This window comes from Penicillium psychrofluorescens (genome assembly GCF_964197705.1).
Source record: "Penicillium psychrofluorescens genome assembly, chromosome: 6".
Lineage (NCBI taxonomy): Eukaryota > Fungi > Ascomycota > Eurotiomycetes > Eurotiales > Aspergillaceae > Penicillium > Penicillium psychrofluorescens.
In genome coordinates, this window is record NC_133444.1 from 2,302,729 (window position 1) to 2,315,318 (window position 12,590).

A 12,590-nucleotide genomic window follows, 5' to 3' on the forward strand; every position below is an offset into this window, starting at 1 on the left:
GGTGATAGTCAGTTGAAATCAAAGGAAGAAGAGCGGGAAACAAGACCAAACGGTGACGAAGTTGGCCAGAAGATGACACCAAGTGGGGTCAGAGTCCGTCTATGTAATAATAATAACAGAAGACCACCAAATCGCGGAAAATAGCAGTCGTCGTAGTTTGTGAGTTACCCTGATCTACAGTGCACACATGACCCAAGAGAGAGGGGAGCGCTTCGCAGTGTTCGACCAGTAGTGGCGAAGTAACTAGACCTGACGGAGTCGGGCGTGCCGCGGAGGGAGAGGGGGAGGTGGTTTGATCCCTTCGCGCGCGAGAGTTGGCGCAGCGGTTGCCTGGAAATGACTCAGGGCGCTAGATGTTGCGACCGTCGATGTCATGGAATCAATCATGCCGTGGCCGGGACAGGCATCAAGAGGCTCTCGCGAGCGACGGGATCGTTGGTGCCTGAGGCAGCAGACACTTCTATCTCCACGTGACGATAAACCATCCTCGGCTCCACCTTGAAATTTTTCCTCCAAGAAGATCCGAGCATTGCCTACGCCATTGGGATAGACACCACAGCCTCCACGACAGCTCCCTCGCTGCTCGTGTGATAACCTCGCCGCCATGGCTCCCGCTGCGACCGACACCCAGTGGTCGGTCGACTACGACACACTGCGCCGCGAGAATCTCTTCCGCAATCCTCCCACGGACCAGACTGCCTACCCATCATTGGCCGAATCGATTCGACCGCACGTCGATTCGTTCAATGCCCTCTTTGAAGACAGCAAGATCCTCGAGGCTGGTCTGCGGGACATTGGCACCAAGAGTTTTCTCGACGGAGATAACGAGACGGCCGAGCAGAGGAAGGTCCGTCAAGCGGAAGGCCGACGACCTCCCAAACGCAACCGTCTGAATGTACGGGTGCGAGAGATCTTCCTGGATAAACCCACCATCCCGTCAACCAACAAGTTCTCCACCCGGAACCGGAACATCTACCCCTCGGAAACGCGCGAGCGCCATGCCACCTACCGTGGCAAGCTGCGTGCTCGTCTCGAGTACCAGATCAACAATGGGGACTGGATGGAGTCGGTGCGAGAGCTGGGCCAGGTTCCAATTATGCTGAGAGTGAGTAATACGGTAGTCCATGATGGGGAATAGCTTCTGACCAGTGCAATTTTTAGACCAACCGATGCCATCTCGAAAAAGCAGCCCCGGAAGAGCTCGTCCGGCACAAGGAGGAGTCCGAAGAGCTGGGCGGCTACTTCATCGTCAACGGCAACGAGAAGCTGGTCCGAATGCTGATTGTCGGCAAGCGAAATTTCCCCATGTCTATCATCCGGAATTCGTTCGTCAAGCGTGGACACTCCTACACCAAATTCGGTGTGCAGATCCGTTCTGTCCGTCCGGACCAGACATCCCAGACCAACGTTCTGCATTACCTCAACGATGGAAATGTCACCTTCCGTTTCTCCTGGCGCAAAAACGAATTCCTCATTCCCGCTATGATGATCCTCAAGGCACTGGTCGAGACGAACGATCGTGAAATCTACGAGGGTATTGTCGGAAATGCCTCCTCCAAGGGCTCGAAGAACACCTTCGTCACAGACCGTGTGGAGCTCTTGCTGAGAACCTACCACGCTTACAAGCTCCATACCAAGTCGGACTGCCGGGCATACCTGGGTGAAAGTTTCCGCCCTGTGCTGGGGGTGCCAGCTGACATGCCCGCGGAGGAAGTGGGCACGGAGTTTCTGCGCAAGGTCGTCCTACCGCATCTTGGCAACTACAATGTGACCGAGACTCAGGATTACGACAAGTTCAAGATGATCCTGTTCATGATCCGGAAGCTTTACGCCCTGGTGTCTGGTGACTGCGCTCCGGACAACCCCGATGCGGTTTCTAACCAGGAGGTTCTACTCGGTGGCTTTTTGTATGGCATGATCTTGAAGGAGCGAATTGAGGAGTGGCTTCGGTCCTTTGGACCCATTACCCGGGACTGGTGCATTCGGAACAGCGGTGCCAAGTTCACCGATTCGTCCTTCGAACGGGACTTCTTGGGCAAGATTGTCAAACGGTCCAACGAGAACCTGGGTAATGCCCTCGAGTATTTCCTGTCTACCGGAAACCTCGTCAGTCCCACTGGTCTTGATCTGCAACAGACATCTGGTTACACGGTTATTGCAGAGAAGATCAACTTCTACCGGTTTATCAGTCACTTCCGCATGATTCACCGTGGTAGTTTCTTCGCGCAATTGAAGACCACCACCGTCCGCAAACTGCTTCCCGAGAGTTGGGGTTTCCTGTGCCCCATCCACACTCCTGATGGATCTCCTTGCGGTCTGCTTAACCACTTGGCGCACAAGTGTCTGATCTCCACCGGCAACCTGGATGTCTCGCACCTGCCTCGGATTCTGGTCCAGCTTGGCGTTCGGTCCGAGTCCTCCGTGGCCCTCGATGAAAGCGTGTCGGTGCAGTTGGACGGCCGGATTATCGGCTTCTGTTCTCCGAAGCAGGCTCAACAGATCGCAGACACCCTTCGCCACTGGAAGGTTGCAGGAACCAACAACATCCCGCGTGAACTGGAGATTGGCTATGTCCCCAACTCCAGCGGTGGCCAGTATCCCGGTATCTACATGTTCTCCGAAGCGGCACGCATGTTCCGTCCGGTCAAGTACCTGCCACTGGAGAAGCTGGACTTTGTCGGTCCGTTCGAGCAGCCCTTCATGGATATCGCCTGTGTGCAGTCCGACCTGATCCCGGGCTTGTCGACCCATATCGAGTTCACGCCGACCAATATTCTCTCCATTGTGGCCAACATGACTCCCTTCTCCGATTACAACCAGTCACCCCGTAACATGTACCAGTGCCAGATGAGCAAGCAAACGATGGGTACCCCCGGCACATCGATCGCGTACCGTACCGATAACAAGATGTACCGCCTGCAAACCGGTCAGACCCCGATCGTTCGCCCGCCTCTCTACAATGCCTACGGTCTGGACAACTTCCCCAACGGGACGAACGCAGTAGTGGCCATCATTTCCTACACGGGCTACGACATGGATGACGCCATGATCATCAACAAGTCCGCGCACGAGCGCGGCTTCGGATACGGCACCGTGTACAAAACCAAGACGCATTCGCTAGCCGAAAAGGATTCGCGAAAGAGCCGGTCCAAGCGCGAGATCACCAAGCTGTTTGGCTTCGCGCCAGGTGACATGATCAAGGAAGATGTGCGCCAAACAATCGATGAGGACGGCCTGCCACATGTGGGCACTCGAGTGAAAGAGGGCAGCAAGATTGCCGCATGGCACAGCGTGCGCTACGACGCCGCGTCGGACTCATACATCAATGTCGACGGGATCACGCATTTCCTCAAGTACAAAGATGCCGAGGAAGGCTTTATTGACAGCATCCGTATAATGGGCTCTGAGAACGGCAACGAGCCCTGCCAGTCCATTAGCGTCAAGTACCGCATCCCTCGCAAGCCGATCATCGGCGACAAGTTCTCGTCGCGTCACGGCCAGAAGGGTGTCTGCTCGCAGCTGTGGCCTGCTGTCGACATGCCCTTCTCCGAGAGTGGCATCCAGCCAGACCTGATCATCAACCCCCACGCTTTCCCATCTCGTACGTCTTCCCTCTCCCCATCCATTATCTACAACCAGCTTCTAACGAATTTCCACCAGGTATGACAATCGCCCAAATGATCGAATCCATGGCCGGCAAAGCCGGCGCTCTGCACGGCCACCCGCAAGACTCAACGCCCTTCCAGTTCTCCGAAGAAGACCCGGCAACCGACTTCTTCGGCCACCAGCTCCGCAAAGCAGGCTACAACTACTACGGCAACGAGCCCCTATACTCGGGCATAACAGGCCGCGAGTTCGCCGCGGACATCTACCTCGGCGTCGTGTACTACCAACGCCTCCGCCACATGGTGAACGACAAGTTCCAAGTCCGTACAACGGGCCCCGTCAACGCACTCACGGGCCAACCGGTGAAGGGCCGCGCCAAGGGCGGCGGTATCCGCGTCGGAGAAATGGAGCGCGATTCGCTCATCGCCCACGGCGCGGCTTTCCTCCTCCAAGACCGTTTGATGAACTGCTCCGACTCCCAGCTTGCATGGATCTGTCGCTCCTGCGGCTCATTTCTCTCTACCCAGGTTGCCGCCTCGGGCTCGGGCTCCTCGCGCGCTCGCGCGGCTGTGAACCCCGGCGCCGCCGCGGCGGCTGCGAAGGCGGCCCCGAATCAGAACACGGCTACGCAGCAGGCTTCGGGTGCGGGTGCGGGTGGTGCGCTTGGTGGGGTGTCAGGCATTGTGCGCTGTCGTCGCTGCGCGCGCCGCGCGCTCTTTGATGATTCTCGTGCCGAGGTGTGGGAGGATGGTGATGGGTTGCGTCATGTGGGCGGTGATGATGTTACGGTTGTTGCTGTGCCGGGTGTGCTGCGGTATTTGGATGTGGAGTTGGCGGCCATGGGTATTCGCATGAAGTTTTGGGTTGATCATTGATTGATACTATTACACTCATGCTGAAAATATGGAGTGCGAAGAAGAAGGGGAAGAAGAGGACCAAAAAGTTGGTTGGATTCATGTCATATATAGGCGCAAAGGTTTTTTTGGTTGTTGTGTTTGTAAAGCAAGGACCTGTGAATTTCCTATTACAGTGAGGGTTGAAAATATTTCAGTACAATAGGCTTTTCCTCCACAAGCTTTCTTCCTGGATTCCTCATCGTTTACCCATCATTCAAGAGACTCTACCATGGTCTTCAATTCTTCTAATGATGGTCGGGTATTTGGTACTGGACGCATGCAGGCCTCGACAATAGCGTCAAGTGGGGAAGGGACAACCCACTCAACATACTTGGTTATAGGGAAATTTGCATAGACCATGCATTTGATGCAATTCCCAATATCAAATATGTCTGAACTTGTAGTCCATCCTACATCCAATCCATCATTGGCGATTTCTGGTGCTGCACGTTGTCCCCACCGGCTCTCGAGGTCGCACAAAGTGAGACGCTCACCGTTCTCTGAGAAGAGGCAGTTGTCAAGACGCAGATCGCGATGAACAATGCCCAAGGAGTGAAGACAACTAAGGGCTTCAATGATATCAAGAATCCAGCGCTTGTAGATATTGAGAGAGGAGACATCTGCAAGCACACGTCTGCAGTCTAGCAGTTTCTGAAAGACCAACTGCCCATCATGAGATCTCCCAAGTAACTTGACTATACGGGGAGACAGTGGATTGCCCAGGCATGAGCCGCCTTGACACCGAAGCAAGTTCTCAATTTCACTGCGATATTTTCCCTTTTTGACAAAGTGTTTTTCAGTATCAACGTTGATGAGTGGCAACTCTGTGATGAGGTCGCTGATATCTTCAAAATCATCTTCATTAGGCTCAGGGGGTTCCAAGCAGTGGTCAAGTTGGCGGACAGTGTTGCCCTCAACTTCAAAGGGGCCGGTGGCAGAGGGTAGGTTTTTGCGAAGTCGGAAGATGTCACCTGACAGTGTACCAGGAATGTCATATAGACGCACAGAAGTACCCATTTCCGTGCCATCTTCATACCAAATTGTCATAGATGGCTTCTCTCCAGGTGGTGAGTTTGTCATGTCGAGGATAGGGTTGGTAGCTGGAGGGAAGAGGTTCGAAGCTTGGCGCATCTCTTGATATTCTTGACGACACCGAACGACTTCTTGACTAAAGTCATTCTGGCCTTTTTGAGACATTTCTATTGAATTCTGTTCTGAAGAATAGGGGACAGAAGTGAAGGTGGAAGGAGAAGCAACTACAAAAATTAGCGGTGAAGATAAAATAATAAGCACATGACAGTGTAGCCTGGGGTGACAGTACTATAAAATTTCATTGAAGTGACTTAGTGCCTACTATGGAAAGCGCTGATGCGCCATTGTATTTGTTTGCACTTCGGTCAGTCACAAGTAGTTTGTGCATTTCTAGGGGAGCAAAATACAAAGCCAATGATAGTAAAAGCTTGGAGGTGTTTCTGTGATGTGATGTAGGTATGTTATACTATTTTGCTATTAGTGGTCAAGCGGCGACTCGCCGCTGGAAGTTACGGGTGGAAAGGCGGCCGTTTCTGGCCTAAATGCGGCCATTTTCGGCGCCAATTTCACAGGTCCTCATATTCTATGTGTACTATTCATATCCATTTTCTTTGGGCGTATATAGTTTGCAGTGCAATGCATCTCACGAAGTCAGATCCTTGGCGAGTAAGAGACCGTTGTCCTCCTGGAAAAGTCCCATGACGGGACGTTCTCTCGATCTGGGTAGGCTCTTGTGACGAATTTGTTTTGACCAGAGAGAATAGAATACCCCTACAGCTTACTTCAACCCAAACATTTAAGAGAACCATTCCATTCAATCCCATTCCATTCCCCATAATTCAAACAGATCAAATAATACAAAGCCCGTTCTCTCTTAACCTCATCTCGTCTAACCTCACCCAACCTTCTCACCAAGCCACAACCCGAGCTTACAGCTGCGAGGTAACATTCGAGAACTCGCCATGATCCAGCTTCGTCTTCCAGAAGATAGGATTCATATCGTCGAAGCCGTGGTGCACCCAGCCCTCCTCCTTGACATGATAGCAATTGATAAAGCCACCAGAGTAGGCGTCGCGGTGCATAGCGGCCAGGATGGCCCGACGGCCGAGGTCTAGCGCCTCCTTCTCCGACAGATCGTAGCGGTAGTTTGCGTCCAGCACACCGTAGGCGAATGTTTGGCCGGATCCCACGCAGAACATGTTGCCGGGTAGTCGCGTGCCGTCCGAGTCGATATAGTACAGGGCTGGGCCTTCTTGCGGGGTCATCTATATGAATTGGAGTTAGTCGTTTTGTGGTTTAAGGAGGGAGGGAATTGGTAGGTATAAACATACCCCTGCCAGCATCGTTCCCATGCTCAGTCCGTACCCCTTGTACGCGTAGGTCAAGTTGGCGAGGATCTTCGAGGCAGCCGCAACAGTGATGCGGCGCTTGTGTCGGATTTCTGGGAGTCTGTATCAGCAACCAAATTCCATCATGGCAGCCCATTTGACAAAACATACCGTGGAGAGTACACTGCTGGCTCAAATATCTCAACCAGTATTGGCAATCCTAATTTTTCGAGGCCTTCAGTCAGCAACCAACTTCCCAAATTGCCCGAACACAAAAAACTCACCGCCGCACCACCAGCCATGGTACCCAGCAGACCAGGCGTGGGCTTGTCCGATGCCTTGTCCTCGCCCCGGCTCAACCGCGACACGGGAATGACCTTCTTGACCGTCTGGCTAGCAATCCAGCTGCCGGCCGTTGCTCGGGAGTCGGTGCACACAATCTGGTTGATGGCATTAGCGTGGCCCATGGATATAAAGGATACGGCAGTAGAAAGAGAGGGGGTAGCGTACAATGCCGCCCTGGAAGCGGAAGGCCAGGGTTGTTGTTCCGTGAGCGAGCTTGATGGGGCAACTGGGGTTGGAGTGGTCGTCGGTCATGGCGCGCAGGAAGGCAGAGTGCTATTCCGAATAGAATATCAGCATATGGCTCATTCACATTCATCAAAGGAGTGCGGTCTCTCATTGCGGATTTCTTTTCGTCGGCAGGATGATTGGGCAGGTAGGGAGTAGCTCGACTGGACGTTCAGTTGGCGACGATGATGACTCCAACTGAATCAAGCCCATCCGGACGCAAACACTGCTATCTCCAGCGACAGGGAAACTCACATTATCGACGGGAGGAAGGCTGAACTTGAGCGAGAGGGGGGGAGGCTCTCGGTGAGATCGAGCTGCTCTTGCTCCGAGTAGAACTCATTCTGGTGGCGCGGGCGCGAGTACTGGGCGACTAGCTTGTCCATGGCTGTGTGTGGAGGACAATATGACAGGGACTAGAGAGGGTGAGGAAGGGAAGGAGGATGGATGAAGAGGTGATGGAGGGATTGGGGGGATGGGAGCTTCGATGGAGCTTGAGAGGTTCCGCGTCACTTCGGCGCCTGGGGGGTCACGTGGTGCTGACTTACGGAGAACAAAACACTCGGACTGAAACTGTACAACAACAATGAATGACGGCCACATACAATACGCATATTCAAACAGAACCCATTCTCAATCACCGTCTGCCAACACCCTTGGCTACCAGTCCCATCTCACCCAGTCTTCCATCCCGAGAAACAAAACACAAGACAGTGCAACGTTACTAACAGTGAAGACATATCAAAAGGCAATTAGGGGAGAAATATTTAGGCAGGAATCGGCTCAGCCTCAGTTTGGAGTGCACCGGACCCCGATGCTTCCGCTCTCTTCACACTCTTGGAAGTCCCTTCAGTGAAGGAAACGCCCTCCACCACCTCGCCCGAGCCAGTGGTCAGGCCATCAGAATCGCGGTCCGGCAAGCCTTCCGCGGCCGACGATGCCGAGACAATGGGTTCGACGGACGACTGCCACGCACGCATGTCGTTCTCGGCATCATCCAGGACCTTGCGCGCGTCGGCCTCGTGCTCGTACGCCTTCCGGGAATCGCCGGGCACGACGGGGCTGTCGTCGATGAAGTTCAGCAGGCGGCGGGCGTGCCGGGCGAGAATCGCCTGCTTCTCGGCACGCTCGATCACCGCTGCCAGGTGGATGTCATAGGCCTCCTTGAGCTTTTGGCGCGACTACACCGTGTACCTCGGGTGGTTAGCAAGGAGAGTGGCCGGAACTGTGCGACATGAATGTTTACGTACAATATTGGACAGCTGCGCCTCGGCAACCAGGTTCTGCGCCTCGGCGCGCACGAGCTCGTGCTCCAGTGTCACCAGCCGGGTACTGGTAGGATCCTTGTACTTGAGCTTGGCGATCTCATCGGTGACCTTCTGGCGCTGGTCGCGGGAGGGCTGGACCGAGCTTTCCATATTACGGATCTGCTTCAGGACACCGCGGTAGTCTTCCAGGTTAGCGGCGAAGACGTCTTCCTGCTCGCCCATCTCGGCCATCATGACGCCCAACTTATCGGAGACGTCGGAGATGGCGTCGTCATCGGTCGCCTCGCCCCAGTCGGACAGCTGTGCGGCGATGGAGGTGCGCTCGCGGCCGGCAGCCTCGTAGGCGCCGATGGCGGTGTTCTCGCTCTTCACCAGCCGGCCCATCTTGCGGCTAAGCTCGGGCGCCATGTTGCCGCGGAGCGTGGAGATGCCGAACCGGGAACGGCCGTGGTTTTGATCGCGTCGCGATCGGATGGAGAGTGCGCGGTTCCTTTTGATAGGTTTAGTGATTATTATGATAATGATGTGAGGAGTACGTACATGGTGGTTTGATTTTCTGCGTAGGGATTTGAGAGGTGCGATGGGAAGTAAAGGAAAAAGCACCTTCCCTAGCAATTAATGGGATGATGGGTAATGACATTTAGAGGAACTGCCTCTCCGGTGGCTCGTGCGTTGACGTCATGAACGATCGTTGAGATCATGGCCTGCGGTTGGCCGTTTGCAGAGAAGCCGGTGGGGAACTACAACCATCCTCCAACTTTAATCCTGGTATTCTTAGTTCTATAGACACCTCTGGTCAGGATTGGGATCCGTTCACTTCCGATCATATTAAAGTTTCCATCCTATCCCTCGTCTCCTCGGTTTCTGGCAGTAATTTACAATTCTTGAATAGCAGTTCAGTGCACGTATATGTTTGCTACAAGCCAGTAGTATAGCGGATCAACGCTTTGTTTCTAAAGCGGGAGGGAGCCCGATCCCGGGCGATTCCAGTTTTTGAAGCTAAATGATATTCGAATGTGCCAAGGCGAGAGCCACACATGTTCCGGCCTTATAGTACATATCAACCGCGAGGAAATGCCATACAACCCATATAAACCCCCCAGATAGAAGAAAACACAACACCAGAGAGCAAACTGCATGGCCCGCAGTGTTGCTAATCACAGAATGAATCAATCCCCAAAAAGCGCCTCGTGCATTGCAGCCGTACCTCACCCCCATCTAAGACATTTCATCTGTGTCGAGATCGTGCGAGTGCTCATTGTCCGAGGCGTGGAATGCATCCCCAAACGCTGAGTTATCCAGGTCGGGGAGGTCAAGACTGTCATTCTGCTCGCTGTACGCGGCGAGCGCATCGCCGGCACTGTCGATGTTGGTGAAGTCGAAGCCCCCGCCATCCAGACCCGAGTCGCCCGCTGCGTGACCTTGGGCTTTATGTTCGTCGTTGACCATCACCCAATCGCCTGCTTCGCCGCCATTGCCCGGTAGCTGGCCGCCGCCCAGATCCATGTCCACATCGCCAGAGATGTCGGCGTCCGTTGCGGCAAACTGGTCGAGCAGGTGAGAATCAGCCTGGTCCATGAGCATGTCGCTGGCCATGGCATCGTCGTCGTCCTTGTGTTCGGGTTCGATCTTCTCTAGCAATCCACCTTTCTCGACGCACGAGATCTTGGGTTCGGAAACGATCTGTTTCTTGTAGGCGCTCTCGACATCCCGGACCACGTCGTCGACCTTGTATTTGGCCTTCTCTTCCATGTACTCCACCTGCGGAGCGTCCTCCTCGGTGGGGACCACGATACGCCCCTCAAGTCTCCAAACCTCCGCACCGGTGTTGGCCGGATCAGCAGCAGAATCCCGGAGGCGCAATTCGGCCTCCTTGAAGACTGAAGTTTGGTTGAAGCGTTCCATCCGGAGCGCGTGCTGTTTCTTGAGCTTTTCAATCTCCGTGGTCATGTCGGCCACCTTCTTGGCCACGCGATCCGCAAATTCCTCGGCTTTGGCCGGTTCCATCTTAGTTGCCTGCGGTGCATCACCCGCCTCCTGACCTTCTCCAGTGGAGGTGCCGACGGGAGCATCAAAGAAGCCTGCTGTCAACGACTCCAGCTCTCCTTTCCGACCCAGGCCTAGGGAAACGGGTGTGATCTGCGTGATGGCGTATGGTGACGAGAAGATTTCCTCCATCCATTCGTGGTGCTGTTGATACCGCATCTTGCTCACTTCGCGTGGCGTCAAAAGATCCATCATGTCACCGGTGGACACATCCTCATCCTCCATGGCAAAGTCGGCGGCCGCAGCATTCATAGCTGCAGAAGAAGCGCGATGCCCGCGAGGGCCTTTAGCTGCAGCGGCACCGGGTCCGGCCGCCCCAGGATGCCCAGGTTGCGGGTAGAAGCCTGGCCGTCCAGGAGCAGCATTAGGGTAGCCTGCTTGTGGCTGCGCGAAGCCCTGGGGCGCCATTTGTGGAGGGAAATTGATCGTCGGCCAGTTGTTGCGGTCGTGAAGCATGAAATCTTTGCGGGCAAGTTGGCCCTGGCTTTGGAGGAAGCGTCGCTGGGCCATCATCCCCTGGACCTGTGGCGAGACTGGAATCCGATTTGCGGGAATATGGTCATTGGCAGGCGCCCGTGAGTAGTGAACAATCCACAATGATGGGTCTGGCGCAGGCGCGTTGTTGTTGGGGACTTTGGAGGACAGGATACGATAGCGCTTGCGGCAGTGAGCTGCCACGGCCTCATTCGGGGGATGGTAACCACTGCGGTGAAGAAACATTTCCACGGTCTATAATAATCTCATGTTAGATATTCATTCTCAATTTGATCGGGGGCTAGCGTCGCGTACATAACCGCGGGCTTCAAAGGTGAAGGCTTGCTCGGCATCAGCCCAAACGTAGCCGTCGCTAGCAAAGTTGTTGCCAAGACGGGCGAGAGGTTGCCATGTGAGCATGACGGTACCATCGGCAGGGCCATCCAGGAAGGTCCAGTGCATGGGCTGTGATTGACAGACTCGGGGCGCGCTAGTCAGGTACTCCACGGCGGTCTCGGTGGGCATCATATGCATGCTAGGAAAGCGGTTGCGCGAAACCAGATGCATATGGGGGAGCTGCAATCATAGCGACGGGGTCAGTCAGGTCTCTCCGATGCGCCTGGTGGTGGTCTTACCAGCTGCCCCGGGATACGAGTCGCCGGGTCGTCCATCGTGGCCAATCCCGTCTGCGGGGGATAATATTACAGGCAATGGAGTCGCAAAGTCCAGTTAGATGACACCAAGGGGTTAGCGAAGATACATTCGATGGAAGAGGGCCGGTCAAGAGTCAACTGGGAAGCTCCTGGCAACGCGACGCGGGAATTTTCGATGGGGGAGCGATGCGCTGCGGGAGGTGGGAGAGACCAGGACTGCACGACACCTCAGGCGTCAATTTCATTCCCTACTCGCCGCATCTACTGGGGACATTAGTGCTGCTTTTCCTTCGTTTCTCCGACAAACTGGAAGACTCCCAGCTGAGGTTGATCGCAGGGATTATAAGGCTCAAAATGCTATGGGCAGCTTCACGGTATCCTTTCACTATAGTTGCGCAACAAGAACTAATACTTCTCCAGCCTATCAAGCAACCGAGGCCGATGCCGGCTCCCGGGCCTCTCTCCGTGGCCGCTATTGTGGGGAACGCGTATGATGACTCCAAAAAGTTGGCTGAAGCTTGCTTTACTCCAGCTCCTCAGCCAGTGAATTTATTCCTCGTTCCCCGGCCTCGATTGCCGAGTCCGGAAGTGACCTGAGGGTCCATTATTTCCAGGTCCACCGCGAATCGCCAAGCAGCAAATGAATAATGAATGGTCTTGCTCCATCTTTGCGGCCGCCGACATTATTATTCGCTGGGCTGCGGACTATCACCGCTA

The 12,590-nt window shown here is 54.6% G+C and overlaps 5 protein-coding genes across 5 annotated transcripts; 1 reads left to right on the top strand and 4 right to left on the bottom strand.

Annotated features, from left to right (window-relative positions):
* Nucleotides 1-604: 604 nt before the first annotated feature.
* PFLUO_LOCUS9341 (DNA-directed RNA polymerase I subunit RPA2) lies at nt 605-4,481 on the top strand (the record flags this gene model as incomplete). The annotated part of the gene is made up of 3 exons (XM_073787159.1): nt 605-1,105; nt 1,162-3,601; nt 3,661-4,481. The coding sequence occupies 3 exons, from the start codon at nt 605-607 to the stop codon at nt 4,479-4,481; spliced, it is 3,762 nt and encodes a 1,253-aa protein (XP_073643342.1).
* Nucleotides 4,482-4,712: 231 nt separating this feature from the next.
* On the bottom strand, nt 4,713-5,699 carry PFLUO_LOCUS9342 (uncharacterized protein; the record flags this gene model as incomplete). Its single annotated transcript, XM_073787160.1, has 1 exon — nt 4,713-5,699. The coding sequence occupies one exon, from the start codon at nt 5,697-5,699 to the stop codon at nt 4,713-4,715; it is 987 nt and encodes a 328-aa protein (XP_073643343.1).
* Nucleotides 5,700-6,463: 764 nt separating this feature from the next.
* PFLUO_LOCUS9343 (Proteasome subunit beta type-5) lies at nt 6,464-7,523 on the bottom strand (the record flags this gene model as incomplete). The annotated part of the gene is made up of 6 exons (XM_073787161.1): nt 6,464-6,799; nt 6,866-6,975; nt 7,034-7,082; nt 7,147-7,302; nt 7,373-7,480; nt 7,518-7,523. 6 exons carry the CDS (start codon nt 7,521-7,523, stop codon nt 6,464-6,466), a joined length of 765 nt encoding a protein of 254 aa, XP_073643344.1.
* A 676-nt stretch (nt 7,524-8,199) lies between these two features.
* PFLUO_LOCUS9344 (uncharacterized protein) lies at nt 8,200-9,108 on the bottom strand (the record flags this gene model as incomplete). The annotated part of the gene is made up of 2 exons (XM_073787162.1): nt 8,200-8,613; nt 8,683-9,108. 2 exons carry the CDS (start codon nt 9,106-9,108, stop codon nt 8,200-8,202), a joined length of 840 nt encoding a protein of 279 aa, XP_073643345.1.
* Nucleotides 9,109-9,918: 810 nt separating this feature from the next.
* Nucleotides 9,919-11,891, bottom strand: PFLUO_LOCUS9345 (uncharacterized protein; the record flags this gene model as incomplete). The annotated part of the gene is made up of 3 exons (XM_073787163.1): nt 9,919-11,475; nt 11,536-11,796; nt 11,856-11,891. The coding sequence occupies 3 exons, from the start codon at nt 11,889-11,891 to the stop codon at nt 9,919-9,921; spliced, it is 1,854 nt and encodes a 617-aa protein (XP_073643346.1).
* Nucleotides 11,892-12,590: the final 699 nt, after the last annotated feature.